This window comes from Chiloscyllium punctatum, chromosome 9 (genome assembly GCF_047496795.1).
Source record: "Chiloscyllium punctatum isolate Juve2018m chromosome 9, sChiPun1.3, whole genome shotgun sequence".
In the NCBI taxonomy this organism is placed as follows: Eukaryota; Metazoa; Chordata; class Chondrichthyes; order Orectolobiformes; family Hemiscylliidae; genus Chiloscyllium; species Chiloscyllium punctatum.
Genome location: NC_092747.1, coordinates 14,276,216 through 14,292,524, shown reverse-complemented (window position 1 = coordinate 14,292,524; position 16,309 = coordinate 14,276,216). Strand labels below are relative to the sequence as shown.

The 16,309-nt window shown below is 43.9% G+C and overlaps 1 protein-coding gene across 2 annotated transcripts in view; it reads right to left on the bottom strand.

Annotated features, from left to right (window-relative positions):
* Window positions 1-714: 714 nt before the first annotated feature.
* mxra5a (matrix-remodelling associated 5a) overlaps window positions 715-16,309 on the bottom strand; it is a 58,181-nt gene continuing 42,586 nt past the window's right edge. For both annotated transcript variants that reach the window (XM_072576892.1, XM_072576893.1), the window contains exons 6-7: window positions 11,074-11,986; window positions 715-4,281 (exon numbers count right to left, since the gene is read on the bottom strand). In XM_072576892.1, the coding sequence (XP_072432993.1) occupies window positions 2,376-4,281; window positions 11,074-11,986 (2,819 nt within the window). In that variant the 3' untranslated portion in view covers window positions 715-2,375. The remainder of the gene's footprint in view (window positions 4,282-11,073; window positions 11,987-16,309) is intronic.

Sequence of the window (16,309 nt, the reverse complement as noted above, 5' to 3'; positions counted from 1 at the left end):
GGCCGTTCTGACATTAATGACCATCTATGCCATAAAAAAGTGCAGAGATGACAGGGATTACCATCCTGAGCAACATTCTATAACAGACTGCTTTCCCAACACTTAGTCTTTTCACAATATCATTCTCAGACTAGAGGCATCACTGGTAGTTACTGCCCTTCGTATTGTGCACAACTGGATATTCTTTGATAAACCTGAAATGGTTCTTGAGATTGCTTGAAGGGTCAGTCCCATTGGTGTGAGACTACAATCCCTGTAGACCACACCAGGTAAGGGCAACAATTTTCTTTCCCTGTATTAGTGAGCAAGTTGGGTTTTATTTACCAAACATTGGACAACATTATGGATCACTTTTACCAAGATTGGCTCTCTGTGTCAGTAACATGGTTTGTAAAATATAATTCCAATTCTCAAACTCATTTTGATCCGAGCATACATTCTCTGGATTATTGTCCAGATGTTGAGTAGTAGTCACAAAGCATAACCACGGCAGTCCTGTATTCTAAGGCTATATGGAGAATGTGGCCAATTGTGACATTCCTTCTGTCACATTGTTCAGCTTAATTTGTCACAGAGCTGGGTCATTGTGGTCAGGATAGCACAATACCAGAGTTGCACATAAACCAATGTGGATCACTGAGCAGAGAATGTAAGTCGGCATCCCTGCTTTTAATAACATCCTAAGATTTACATAAAACTTACAAGCTACTCATGTTTAAAACACAGTCATTTTTATTTACATGGTTGTGTAATGGCAATGATAATTCTCACAGTAACTTACTAGAAATATTTATTATTTATGTACAATTAAGTCCAGAAATGATGTGAAATCTTTTGAATCACTGGTTCAGCTTTGGCTGGAGTATTGCATCCAATTCTGGGTCCCGAACTGTATGCCAAATTCATGGAAACGGAGCGCAGAAAGATTTACTCAAGTTTGTACAAAGAATGATGGACTTCTATTATGTAGAGAGGCTACAGAAGCTTATCCTTAAGAGCAGACAAGAATATGGGGGGATTGATAGATGTTGAAAATGAAGAGTTTTGATTGAACAAAGCCGGTGAAGCTGTTTCCAATGGCGGGAGATTTGGTGACCAGAGACACAAATTTAGGTTAATAGGCCAAAGACCAGAGAGGAGGGCAAGTGTATTCATGCATCAAGCTGTGGTATGCTGGTTGAAAGGGCAGTGGAAACAGTTTCAATCGTCTCTTTCAAAAGAGAATTGGATAAATACTTGAGAGAAAAGGAATCACAGGATGCTGGCAATAGAGCAGCTGGGTGAGACTAATTGGATTAGCCTTTTCAAAGAGCTAGCTCAAGCAAGATGGGCCAAATGGTCTCCGTATCATGTCATGAAGCTATTTGAAAGGGGGAATCTTCCATTTGATAACCACTGCCGCTTGTGGTGTGAAGTACTTAGTAAAATCAAATTTGGTTATTAAAATAATTAGCACTAACAACTGTATAAAATGTATCGCTTGACGTTACCTGACTTCTAAAATTTATTGACTTCATGTCACATTAATATAGAAAAGCTTCAAGTCCCATTTTCCACAGTCACAGCTTGTTGTTCATTGCAAGAGCACCATTGACACCAATGTTACTTTACCCACAATGATCAATGATTCAGGAGAGAGTTCATTACCAACAAGCTCAAACTCAATGGGATTGATTGCTGAGACAGTTTTTCATTAAACAAAGCCAAAATTTCTCTTTTCCTGCAAACAATGACAATTAGAGACAAATGACACTTGTATTTAGAAAATCCCTCGTACTGACGAGTGGCGTGCTGGATATTTTTCATAACCTCCAACTGAAGACTGAGGTAACAATTGACTCCTTTTCATTTGTATATTTGTGGACAACAGGTCAGCATTTACTGCCCGTCCCTAGTTGCCCCTCAGAAGACGGTGGTGAACCACAGCAGTCCTTGTGCTGTAGGTAGACCCACAATACAGTTAGGGAGGGAATTCCAGGATTTTGACCCAGCAACACTGAAGGAACGGCAATGTATTTCCAAGTCAGGGTGGTGAGCAGCTTGGAGGGGAACTTGCAAGTGGCGGTGTTCCCATGTATTTGCTGCCCTTCTCCTTCTGAATGGAACTGGTTTGAAATTATCAGTGTTTATATCCACCCAGCACAAATTTAAAATTGGTCATCTTTTTTTTTTAAACAGCACAAGTCAGCAGAAATTCATACCGCCAAACTTGAAGAGAAACGTGAGGGAAAACATTTGAGAGCGCGTCGAAGCAATATTCTGTGCCACCTTTTCATAACGCTCAGCAAGGTGGTCTCAACTGGCACTGTCCATTGAAGGTCATTTAATAAGGGGGAGGGGGGAGGAGAGGAAACAATCTTAAAAGAAACACTCACTTAAAAAACATGGACGTAGGTCATCTTCGAGTCGCTGCCCAGCAGGTTTTTAGCAGTGCATTTATAAAAGCCAGTGTCTCTGTTGCTCGGATTCTGTAGAATTAGCAACCCTTGCGGGTCAAGGTATTTGTTTCCAATCAAGCGAGCCTGATTTATGACAGTGACCCGGGTCTTGTCTGGAAGTTCCCAGCTTATTTCCGCTCTCGGGATCCCCATGGCCCTGCAGTTCAGCTGAACCGAGACACCGTGTCTCACATATGTCACGGGACTCGGCCCGTTGGTAATGCGGGGAGGGTAGGCTATCACAATCACTGAGACACTCATGAAGCTAAGGCCCAGGTCGCTCATGGCTTTGCAAGAGTAAGTCCCTCTGTCGTACACAGAGGCATCATTAACAATGAGTGAGCCATTCTGCAAGACAGAGAAGCGGCCTACATCTTGAGGTCTGTTCAGGACCACTCCACTGGGTAAAACCCAGGATAACTCAGGTTGCGGATTTCCTCCTACCATGCAATCCAGCCTCATCCTTTCTCCCGGCAGGATTTGGACCAAACTCGTGTACCGATTGCGTATTTCGGGTTTGTGGCCAATCTCCAAAGTCACCAACCTCTCAACGGAGCCCACTGTGTTCCTGGCAATGCAGCGGTAAGCTCCAGCCTCTGCGGCAGATGGACTACTGATGTGTAAGGTGCCATCCCTACCGTGGTACATCTTTCGCAATCGCTGACCGCTCAGGAGCCTGTTCCCATCCGGTAGGATCCAGGTTGTTTCCGGAGTTGGAATCCCCCTAGAAGAGCAGTTCAGGTTTACACTGTTGCCGATCACAATGGCAACCCCGGCACTAAGTGGGTTGGTGAACGAAGGCTTCTCCAGGGTGTTCACTACTTCGAGATGCACAGTCAGCCTGGCTTCTCCTCCTTCATTATGAGCAATGCACACTAACTTTTCTGCATCTGACCTCTTCAAGCTCTGGATGTCAAGTGTTCCATTGTGATGCACCTGAATTCTACTTCCATAATATGGGGCTGTTACAACCACATTTTCTGACAACACCCACATGACCCGTGGAGGAGGCACCCCTTCTGCCTTACAGTCTATTTGCTTGCGGGTTTCCTTCATTGCTTTTACCTTGATCACTGTATTCGTGCCCTTCTGCCCATTAATGCTGGGTGCTTCGATGTTTACCTGCACAGTGACGATTCTTCTACTCTCTCCTGCCGTATTTCTAGCGATGCACGTGTAGTTTCCGCTGTCTGATCTCTGTACCTTGTGTATGTGCAGAGTACCATCGGTTGTGACTTGGTACTTTGTAGAGGACAGGATGAACCTGTTGGTTGGAGAGTACCAGCTGATCCAGGGAGTTGGCTCTCCCTTAGCTCCACATCTTATTGTGAAGGACTCACCGTACGCCACCTGAACAAGGGAGGGAGTGCCACTCTGGAAGCTTGGTGGCTCTGCTACGACCTTTATGTTGACCTTCATCTCATCTTTACCAATCTGGTTTACCGCATAGCAAGTGTAGTCACCTTCATCTCTCAACCCAACCTCATTGAAGTACAGGGTGCCGTTATCAAAAACTATGTATCTGCGGGTTCTTGTCCCACTGTCATCGGACTGCATGACACTGTTGACCATGGTACCATCTGGGAGGCTCCAGGAGATCTCTGGATCTGGTAATCCTGATGCAATGCAGTCAACCTTGAGATCTTTACCATACATAACCTTCTGCTTGACATCCTGCTTGTACTCAATCTTTGCTGGCTTCATCATCACATTCACCTTAAGCACCATGAAGTCATCTCCCATCTTGTTCCTGGCTACACAAAGGTAATCTCCAGCGTCTTTATCTGTAACTGATTGAACGACCAGGGTGCCATTGTCATATACTTTGATTCTCTTGCTGTAACTGAAACATTAAAAAAAAGACACATTCAGAACTTAGTGACCAACAATAGAACACTTTATTCATGTTTTAATTCTGGTATGACTCTTCTTCAGTTCTGATGAAGGGTCATATTGGACTTAAACATTAATTTTGTTTCTCTCTCCATAGATGCTGTCAGACCTTCTGAGTTTCTCCAGCATTCTCTGTGTCTGTCCAGCATCTGCAGTATTTTACCTCCAATGTAAGTTTTTGGTAGTTAGAACCTTGCTATGTCCATTTCCATGTGGGAGCTGGCACTTTACTTTAACCCTTGTGAGGTGTACATGTTTAATTACATCCCAGATTTTAGATAGGCAGTTTTCCCAAATCATATCTTTGTAAGAGCTGAAACAGTGTGAGGACTGATCCTCGGTTTGTCATTGTGACACTCTATCCAGCTGATCTCAGTGGGGCCAAGTTAGAAGAATAGAAACTCAGAGCAGGGGGTGACCATTCAGCCCTTTGAGCCTGCTCCACCATTCAGTAATATCATGACTGATCATTTACCTCAATGCTATATTTCCTGCTTTCTCTCCACCCCCCTTGACGACTTTAATATCTAATATCTATACTGTGAGGGCTATGCTTGGAACTGGAGGTATTCTAACTCATGCAAATGAGTGTGCATCTTGGCTGTAAGATTTGCTTTTTTGCTATGGTATCAAAGCATTAACCACTGAACTGTACTTTTTCCATTTTTATTGTAGCATCAGCAGTATTTGCCTCTAGTTTTCTTGCTGTCCACTACTCCTGCATTACTGATCCAATATCAGATGGAGTAAAACTTGATTTGATGATACAGCCAAACAGCAAATTTCATCCTTAACTCCTGAGATGCTCCAATAACTCACACATCTAGAGCCCCTTTCATACTAAACGATATCCCAGTGGGGTTTCCAAAATGTGTCAATGAACACACAAGCGAACATTGTGGGGTGGGGAGTGGGGGGTGGGGGGTGGAATGGGGCAAGCTGCCAAAGATGTGATAAAATAAGTAGGTTTTAAGAAGGCGAGGAAATTGGTGAGAGAGGGAATAAAGTGCAACCATTTGGAGATAAACCCTGGATATAGTGGCTAAAAATTGCAAGTTGACCATCATTTTACTGATGGTGAAGTGTCATCCCCTTTGGTCTGCTCTTAGGTGGTCAATGTTAGATGCTGTCCAGGTCCGGCTGCCTGTCTCCTCTTTCTTGGTAGGTTCATGGGGTGTGTGCATCACTGGCTGGGCCTACATTTATTGGCCAATCCTAATTGCCCTTGTGAAAGTGAAAGTGAGCTCTTCATGAACCACTGCAGTATATTTGGTTTTGGTACAGCCTCAATGCTGACTGGGAAGGGATCCAGGATTTTGACACTGAAGGATACAGTTTCATGTGAGGATGGTGAGTGATTTGGAGGGTTCTGGTATTCCATGTGTCTGCCAACCCTTGCCCTTCTAAATCATCTACCACCAGTTAGTTCACCTATGGCAATCTGGATGTGAGAAGCAACACATTCCTCCATTGGGACAATATGGAAGATCATCCTCTCAGACCTAGTTGTTGATCATCTGATCTAATTTATTCTTATGTGGTTCGAAATCATATTTTGCTTTACATTCTCTTGCAAAGTGTCTTGATGTACTTTGTATCATAGGAATGGACAAACTATAATGAAGTGGTGACGTATATCTTCATGAGACTGTTTAGATTAGATTACTTACAGTGTGGAAACAGGCCCTTCGGCCCAACAAGTCCACACCGCCCCACCGAAGCGTAACCCACCCATACCCCTACATTTACCCCTTACCTAACACTACGGGCAATTTAGCATGGCCAATTCACCTGACCTGCACATCTTTGGAGTGTGGGAGGAAACCGGAGCACCCGGAGGAAACCCACGCAGACATGGGGAGAACATGCAAACTCCACACAGTCAGTCGCCTGAGGCGGGAATTGAACCCGGGTCTCTGGCGCTGTGAGGCAGCAGTGCTAATCACTGTGCCACCGTGCCACCCACTAAATGGTGAAAAGCCGCAGAAGCTGCAACACAATTGTCTTAAGGATAAAACACAGAAAGCTAGCACATTAGTACAGGTAATCAGGAAGGCTAATGGATTGTTGGCCATTATTCAAGGGGGGGTTAGAGGATAAGAGGAGGCAAGTCTTACTACAGCCATTCAAGGTGCTGAGGAGACAACATCTGGAACAGTTTTCATCCTCTTATTTAAGGAAAGATATTATTTCGCTGGAAGCAGCTCAGACAAGGTTCACTAGATATGGAGAGATTAGCGTATGAGCAAAAGCTGGGACTCCACTCACTGGAGCTTATAAGAATAAGAGGTGAATTCATTGAAACATAAAGAACTCTAAAAGGTGTTTGACAGGCTAAATGCCGGGAGGATAATAGCCCTGAAGGAGAGTCTAACACCAGAGACATAGTCTCAGAATTAAGAGGCACCAATTGAATTCTGAGATGAGGAGGAAATTCTTCACTCAGAGGCCTATGGGTCTCTGGAACTCCTTGTCACAGAGAGCTGTGGGGACAGAGTCCTTGGGTATATTTAATGATCTTTTCATCTTCACTGTGGTGAAGATGGTGGTGCCAGGGGACTGGAGAATGGCGAATGTTGTGCCCCTGTTCAAAAAAGGGAATAGGGATAACCCCGGGAATTACAGGCCAGTTAGTCTTACTTCGGTGGTTGGCAAAGTAATGGAAAGGGTACTGAGGATTAGGATTTATGAGTATCTGGAAAGACACTGCTTGATTAGGGACAGCCAGCACGGATTTGTGAAGGGTAGGTCTTGCCTTACAAGTCTTATTGAATTCTTTGAGGAGGTGACCAAGCATGTGGATGAGGGTAGAGCAGTGGATGTAGTGTACAAGGATTTTAGTAAGGCATTTGATAAGGTTCCCCATGGTAGGCTTATGCGGAAAGTCAGGAGGCATGGGATAGTGGGAAGTTTGGCCAGTTGGATAAAGAACTGGCTAACCGGTCAAAGTCAGAGAGTGGTGGTAGATGGTAAATATTCAGCCTGGAGCCCAGTTACAAGTGGAGTTCGCAGGGATCGGTTCTGGGTCGTCTGCTGTTTGTAATTTTTATTAATGACTTGGAAGAGGGAGTCGAAGGGTGGGTCAGTAAATTTGCAGACAATACGAAGATTGGTGGAGTTGTGGATAGTGAGGAGGGCTGTTGTCAGCTGCAAAGGGACTTAGATATGATGCAGAGCTGGGTTGAGGAGTGGCAGATGGAGTTCAACCCTGTCAAGGGTGAGGTTGTCCATTTTGGAAGGACAAATAAGAATGTGGAATACAGGGTTAACGGTAGGGTTCTTAGTAAGGTGGAGGAGCAGAGGGATCTTGGGGTCTATGTTCATAGATCTTTGAAAGTTGCCACTCAGGTGGATAGAGCTTGTAAGAAGGCCTATGGAGTATTAGCATTCATTAGCAGAGGGATTGAATTCAAGAGTCGTGAGGTGATGTTGCAGCTGCATAGGACCTTGGCAAGGCCACATTTGGAGTACTGTGTGCAATTCTGGTTGCCTCATTTTAGGAAAGATGTGGAAGCTTTGGAGTGGATGCAGAGGGGATTTACCAGGAAGTTGCCTGGAATGGAGAATAGGTCATACGAGGATGGGTTGAGAGTGCTAGGCCTTTTCTCATTGGAACGGCGAAGGATGAGGGGTGACTTGATAGAGGTTTATAAGATGATCAGGGGAATAGATAGAGTAGACAGTCAGAGACTTTTGCCCTGGGTACAACAGAGTGTTACAAGGGGACATTAATTTAAGGTGAAGGGTAGAAGGTATGGGGGGATGTCAGGAGTAGGTTCTTTACCCAGAGAGTGGTGGGGGCATGGAATGCGCTGCCTGTGGGAGTGGCAGAGTCAGAATCATTGGTGACCTTTAAGCGGCAATTGGATAGGGACATGGATGGGTGCTTAAGCTAGGACAAATGTTTGGCACAACATCGTGGGCTGAAGGGCCTGTTCTGTGCTGTATTGTTCTATGTTCTGTTTAAGGCTTAGCTACATAGATTCTTGATCAGTTGGGGACTCAAGAATTATAGGGAAAAATGCAGGGAAGTGGACATGAGGAATGTTGGATCACCCACAATCTTATTGAATGTGGAGCAGGCTTGAGGGGCTGAATGGTCTACTCCATTCCTATTTCTTATCTCTTATAGAAATAGTGACATCAGCATACGAGCAAGAGGTGGTAGAGAAAGGATAGTATTCGTGAGAGATGGACTTACAGAGACAAATATAAGTGCAACTGAAAGAGTTTGCAGAAACCAATTTGAATCATTCATAACTGTGGAGAAACCATTACATGGCCACAAACCACCAGCAGAGACAAGAATAGCTATCTCTCGAATGTGGTGAATCAAACCATGGGCTACATGTCTTGTGGCAATGCAAAGCAATTACTTTAAAAGTACATTACATAGATAAACAGTTGTTGTTGTTCTTGGACCTGGGCTGCAACCATTTGTTCAGGATATAAGGAAAGGTTTGAGGAGTTGACTGGTGTGAATGAATTCGAAGTAATGAGCTAAATCTCTGCATCCTGCCCTTTGGCCTTATGGTCTTTCAGTGAAGGATGGATTTTGATCATCACACTTCAGTCTAAAACCATGTCTGTTGACAGATTCCAAAACCTCTCATTCATCTATGGAATTAAACATCTCATGCTGTGAGCAGGTTTTGCCCAATTAAAATTGCTTACTTATTATTGCAAAGCAAAGTGGTTTGTTCTCCAATGCAAGGCCCAACATTCTCAGATGAGTTGCTGTAATGGTAACTATGACAATCATACTCGACTTGTGGTAAAAACACATTTGATTCAGTAATGTCCTTTTGGGAGAGAAATCTGCCATCCTTACCTGGTTTGGCCTATACATGACTCCAGACCAAAAGCAATGTGATTAACTCTGAACTACCCTCTGAAATGGCCTAGCAAGCCAATCAATTCCAGGAACATTAAGGAAGGGCATATTGCCAGCAACATCCAGATCCAATGAAAAATAGGAGTCAAAAAAGGCATTCAGACATAGAACAAATTTGGATTCATATAGTACATTTTACAATCTCATAAGATCCCTATCAAGTGTTTACAGGCAATGAATATTTTTTGAAATATTGAGGTGGAAGAAAGATGGTGATGAATAATCAGATAGTCTTTTATTTTCTAGTGATGTTGCTTGAGGGATAACTGTTAACTAGAAGGTCAGGGAGCAATTCCTTCCTCTGTCTTCTGCATAAAATGTTAGTGACTTCTGCCTGCTCAGGTGCATGTAAATGACCCAAGGCAATGTTTTGAAGCAGAGCAGAAGAATCCTCATCTGTATCCTGGCGTCAATTTATCCCTCAGCCAACATTGCAAAAGAAAAGATGTCTGGTCATTATCACAGTGATTGACAGCTTGCTGCACACAAATTGGTTGTCCATTTGATGCAAAAAGACTGTGAATGACCTGCAAAACTGCTCCATCGGCTGAAGAGAGCATTGGGACAATGTATTACAATGCAAGTCCATTTTCTGCCCCTTAGAAAGTAGCCTGTGGGATCTTATACAGTCATTTGAGACAGCTGATAATGCTGCCATCCAACAACACACTGGGATTCAAATTGGAATTTTACATCAACTCACTGGAGGGAGACTTGAACACATAACATTTAGACTAAAAGTACAGGCCCAGCTATCACGTGAGCTACATCTGATTGATTGTAGCTCAGGTATAATGTACTGGCTTGTACATTCACCCACCAAATCATTGAGACAGCTTCTGCTACAAAGGCTCTAATGTCCTCAGCTGAAAATGGGGGGAGATCTTGGTGTAGTGGTAAAGTCATTGGAGAAGTCATCCAACAGACCCAGGCTAATGCTGTGGGGGTAAGAGTTCACCATCCCAGTATAGCAGGTGGTGGAAGTTAAATCTAATTCACAACATTTGGAATTGAAAGCTATCATCAATTGTGCATTGGTAGTGACCATAACCTTTAGCCAGGAGGCCCAAGTTTGAAGTCCTTCTTGCTCCATAGGTATGTGTGATATTACCTCTGAACAGACTGATTGGAAAACACCTACAATGTCAATTGTCCTAATGACCCATCAGGTTCACTGATGCCCTGTACAGAAAACAATCTACCTCCCTTACCACCTGTTTGTATAAGTTCAGAAAGATGCTGGTTGATTTTTGTCTGGGCAAGGCCAGCCCACACAATCAAGGAAATGTAACAGATTTGAAATACTGCATGCAATTCTAGTCTTCCTGCCATTGACATGGTTCAGAAAAGATTTACAAGGATGTTGCCAGGGTTGGAGGGTTTGAGCTACAGGGAGAGGCTGAACAGGCTGGGGCTATTTTCCCTGGAGCGTCGGAGGCTGAGGGGTGACCTCATAATGGTTTATTAAATCATGAGGGACATGGATAGGGTAAATAGCCAAGGTCTTTTCTCTGGGGTGGGGCAGTCCAAAACTAGACGACATAGTTTAAGGTGAGAGAGGAAATATTTAAAAGGGATCTAAGAGGCAACTTTTTCATGCAGAAGTTGGTGCGTATATGGAATGAGCTGACAGAGGAAGCTGGAAGAGTTACAACATTTAAAAGGCATGCGGATGGAATAACGAATAGGAAGGGTTTAGAGGGATATGGGCCAAATGCTAAAAAATGGGACTAGATTAGTTTGGGATATCTGGTCAGCATGGATGAGTTGGACTGAAGGGTCTTTTTCCATGCTGTACATCTCTGTGACTCTAAATCCCACTCCGGAATAAATGGAAATGGAAACTACCTGTAGCGTGAATCCACTAGCAATCTTGATGGCAATCTCCAGAGTATTCTTGGACCTGGATCTCCTGCAGCAACACAGTCCAGGTGTAGAGTGCTTCCGTAGCTAATGTCTACTCTTTGGGGAGAGGATACAGTAATCTTGGCGGTCGCTGAGCGCTTTTGAATGTTTATGCTGACTGTCCTCCTGGCAACACCAACTATATTGGTCGCCACGCATTCGTAATTTCCCACGTCACGCTCTGACAGGCTACGTATGTAAAGTGTCCCGTTTGGGAAAACAAACAGGTTGCCGTTGATAAATTGGGAAGGCCGGATCTGTGTCCCATCGAAAAGGATCCAGCGGATATTTGCTGGGGGTGCAGCTTTGGCAGTGCAGTGAACGTGGATGCCCTGGCCTGGAGCGACAGTCAGGCTTTCGGCCTTTTCTTGTTGAATCATGGGTGGCAGTGCTGCCACGTGGAGCCTCACCGTCATGGTGTCTGCTCCCACGGCATTACTGGCGATGCACTTGTAGATCCCACGGTCTGAGAACGCGGTCTCCCTGATGGACAGGGTCCCGTTCTGTGATAGCGTCAAGCTGCCTCCTCCTCTACCAATGCCAATGCCGGGGGTCTGCAGGAGCTTTCTACTGGGCAGCAGCCAGGAAACCTGGGGAACAGGCAAGCCCTCAGCTCTGCACTCCGCCAGGAACGGTTGTCCCAGGTAGACGGTGGTGTCTTTGTAGCGGGATCCATCTATCCTCGGAGGCTGGGCCAGTACGATCAATGTGGTCACCACCTTATCTGTGCCATGCAGGTTTCGCACTGTGCACAAATACTGCCCGCGGTCCTGCACTTGGACGTTGCGAATTCCCAGTGTTCCATTGTCAAAAACTTCAAATCGCAGTGTTCTGCTGCTTGTCATCATCACAGCTCCTGGAAGAAACAGGAGCATTTTAAGGTTGAACGACTTAATTTCAGCCAGAAAGTTAGCGAGGATGTTATTCTTTTGAAGAATTTATAATATAGAAACATAGGAAATACGAGCAAGCACCTAGCCCATCAAGCCTGCTCTCCCACTTATTATGATCATCCAACTCCATAGCTCGTTTTGTTTCTCCCCGATATCCTTTGACCCCTTTAGCTTCAATGCTATTTCTTCTTGAAGTCATACAATGTTTTGGTCTCAACTGCTTTCTATGGGGTCAAATTCTACAGGCTCACCAATCTCTGGGTGATGGAATTTCTCCTCATCTCAGTCCTAAATGGTTTTCTCCTGTATCCTTAGACTGTGACCCATGTTCTAGACTTCCCTGCCATAGCAACATCCTTCCTGCACTTCTGCCCAGTTCTGCTAGACATCACAGGTTATTGAATCATTTCCCTATTCTGTGTATATTTGGCTCATTGAGTCCAAACTCTATGGCCATTTGCATAGTTTCTCTACCCATCTGAGAAAAGAAATTCCTCCTCTTATGGGTCACCCCTTATTCTGAGACTATGCCCCTGGTTGTAGACTGTCCTGCAAGGGGAAGCAAACTATCTGCACCTACCCTGTCAAATCCCAAAAGAATCTTCTACGTATCAATAAGGATACCCACATCAGATTCTTTCTATACGTTCCCTCAACCAGCTCACCCCATCTGTCATGAAAGGGTTGTACAAGTAGGTAGCTAATCATGCACCAACATTTGCAACCACATGGTGGCAGTAGTTTGTACCATAGATAGGTACTCAGCAATTTGTTGAGGCTTCTCTGATAGTAACTGCCAAACTAACAACGGCCAATACCTAGAAAGCCAAGGGCATAAGAGGCATGGGAACACCACTTCCTGCAGGTTCCCCTCCCAGGTGCCCATCAACCCGACTTGGAACTCAATGGTTATCAGAGAATGATAGAACTGGTATGGTGCAGATGGAGGCCATTCAGCTCATTGTATCTACACTTAGTCTATGAATGCACACCCCTTCCTCATGACCCTCCATATCATCTCAGTATTATCTACCTAATATTCATCTAATGCTTTCTTGAATGCCTTGGTTAAAACTGCTTCCACCACACATCCAGCCAGTGCATTCCAGACACTTAGAATTTGCCGTGTAAATGAGTTTTTTTTCCTCACAATACATTTGCTTCTCTTAAAACTGCACCTTCTTGTTCCTGATCCTTTTATGAATGGGAACAGATTTTTTTCAACGTTCTCTATCCAGGTTCCGCATGACTTCAAAACCTTCAGCCAAATCACCTCTTAGCCTTCTCCTCTCAAAAGGATGGACCACTGCCAACTGCTCCAATCTATCTTCAAAACTGAAGTTTCTCAACCTTGGAACCATTCTTGTGAATCTCTTCTGCGTTTTTCTGATGATTTACACCCTTTCTAAAGTGGGACACCCAGAATTACATGCAATATTCCACCTAAGCACTAACTAGCATCTTATACACCCTATGTACCCTATTGCTTCACTGTTGCTGGAATTCCCTTGTTGCTGTGGTTATACCCAAAGCACATGGACTGCAGCGGTTCAAGAAGGCAATTTACCATTATCCTCTCTAGAGCAACTTAGGATGGGAACGAATGCTGATTTAGCTAGAGATACCCACATTCCATTAAATAATGCACTTTAAAAAACCTGCATAGATGACTAATTGGCAACATTCGCATCTAACTTTCATGTCAATAACTGCTGGGACCTTCTGACATGTTCTTGACTTGTGCCTTGTAAATGGTGGACAGGTGTTGGGGAGTCAAAAGATGAGATACTCATCTCAGAATTCCCAGCCTCTGACCTGCTCTTGGAGTTACTATTAAAAGTATTAATTCTATATTTAAACATGACTGGTCCAGTTCAGTTTCTCAACGGTAACTCCCTGAATATTGATCTCTGTCATGAAAACTTATGGTGTAATTGTGGTTCCAACACTGGTTGTATAGCAGGACCAACAGGCACATCCTGCCAATTAGTGAACCACCATTCCTCATTATGATATGTGTTCTGTCACTCCACTGAGCCCTCATCAGGTCAACCGTTTGCTTATAATTCCATGAGTTTAAACTTTACCTCCAAATTTTGGATCATAGAATCTTCTCAACTCTTTTGTCATTAGGGTGGCATGTTGGCTCAGTGGTTAGCATTGATGCTCACAGCATCAGATACAACTATCTGTGTGGAGTTTGCATATTCTTCCCATGTCTGCGAGGGTTTCCTCCCACAGTTCAAAGATATGCAGGTCAGGTGGATTTCCTATACTAAATTGTCCTGCAGTGTCTAGGCTAGATGGATTAGCCATAGGAAATGCAGGGTTGTAAGGGGGATGGATCTGGATGGGATGTTCTTTGGAGGGATGTTGTGACCTCAATGGGCTGTTTGGCCTGTTTCTACACTGTAAGGATTCCATAATTCAACATCTGGGGATCCACATAGATGATTTCTACTGACTTTGCACAATAAAGTATAAACAATCACTTACATGGCATTTAAAACAATCCTACACACTTCACCACCAATGAATACTAATTTAAAGATTATAAAGGCAAAAACAGTCATGATGAGTGCAAGAATAGTCATGATAACTCCAAATTGCACCATAGAATCATTTCAAATCTGCTTGAGCTTTTTGCTTAAAGTTTTGCATCAGATAGAACAGCACTCCCCTGTCCCACATGGATGTCTCAATCTTAATTATGTCTGCCGTGGGGCTTGAATCCAGGCCCTTTTGTCTCAGCGGTACATGTTCTACACAAAACCTACATTTACCAAATTTTCAGAATGGCCCTACAGTTCCCTGGAAGGAAAGACTGAACTCCGGGACCCTACTTTCTGGGTTGTATGAGGAAAATCATAGAATCCCTCTAGTGTAGATTGGGACCATTCAGCCCATTAAATCTGCACCAACCCTCCCACTTTGTCACAATAATATACCATGGCCAACCCATCTAACCTGCACAACCCTGGACACTGCAGGGCAATTTAACATGCTCAATCCACCTAACCTACATATCTTTGGACTGTGGGAGAAAACCCACAGGGACGATGTGTAAAATCCACACAGGCAGTCACCAGCCTGAATCTGGATCTCTGGCATGTTGAAACAGCAGTGCTAACCACTGAGCCACGGTGCCACCCAGAGAATGGGAGAATGGGGTAATTGGGAGAATATGATAAATAATAGCTCTTGGGTGCATTTCGATTTGCTAGCTCCAAAATTATTGAAGATGCAATTGAAGGCTGATAGTCAGCCACCCAATTGAGGAAGGAAGGAAGGATCCCCTAGCTTTCACATGGGAATCTGCTGGACCACAAATATGGCCATCTTAGCTAACTAATGACAACTGATACCCAGACTTCAGAGGTCAAGTTATGAGGAGAGATTATACAAATTAGGCCTGTTTTCACTGGAATTTAGAAGTTTAAGGGTCATCTGAAAAAAGTATTCAAGATATTAATAGAAAAAGACAGAAAAAGGGTGGATAAAAATAAATAATTTCCATTGCTTGGGAATTCTAGAGCTAGGGAGCATAGTCTACATGTTAAGGTCAGACCATTCAGGAGAAATATAGTATTAGGAAGCACTTTTAGACACAAAGGTTTGGAACTCTCTTCCACAGATGGCAATAATTGTTGTTAATTTTAAATTTGAGATAGATAAACAAATTTGTTAAGCCAAGGTATTAAGGGATATGGGCCAAAGGCAGGTATATGGAGTTAGGTGGCAGATCAGCCATGAGTGGTGGAACAGTTTTCAGGGGTTGAATGGCCTCCTCCTGTTCCTATGCACTGTGTGGGAATGGGGCAATTGGCTGCAGGAGGTCACGTGATGACACCCAGGAATATGTCTGACTCCAGAATTAATGACCCCATACTGAATTAAGGTGAAACTTGTACTGATGGAATGTGAGATTGTATTGAGCAAATGCCTTGATTAGAGTCATAGAGATGTACAGCACGGAAACAGACCCTTCAGTCCAACTTGTCCATGTCGACCAGATATTGGAAAATAATCTCATCCCATTTACCAGCATTTGGTCCATATCCCTCTAAACCCTCCCATCCAGATGCCCATTAATTGTTGTAACCTACCAGCCTCCACACTTCCTCCAGCAGCTCACTCTATACATGCACCACCCTCTGCGTGAAAACGTTTCCCCTTAGGTCCCTTTAAATCATTCCCCTTTCACCCTAAACTACACACAATGGATTTGTAACTTGACACCAGGTGTTGCTGAATAATTGCCCATTTTAGAGACACCAAGATTTTAC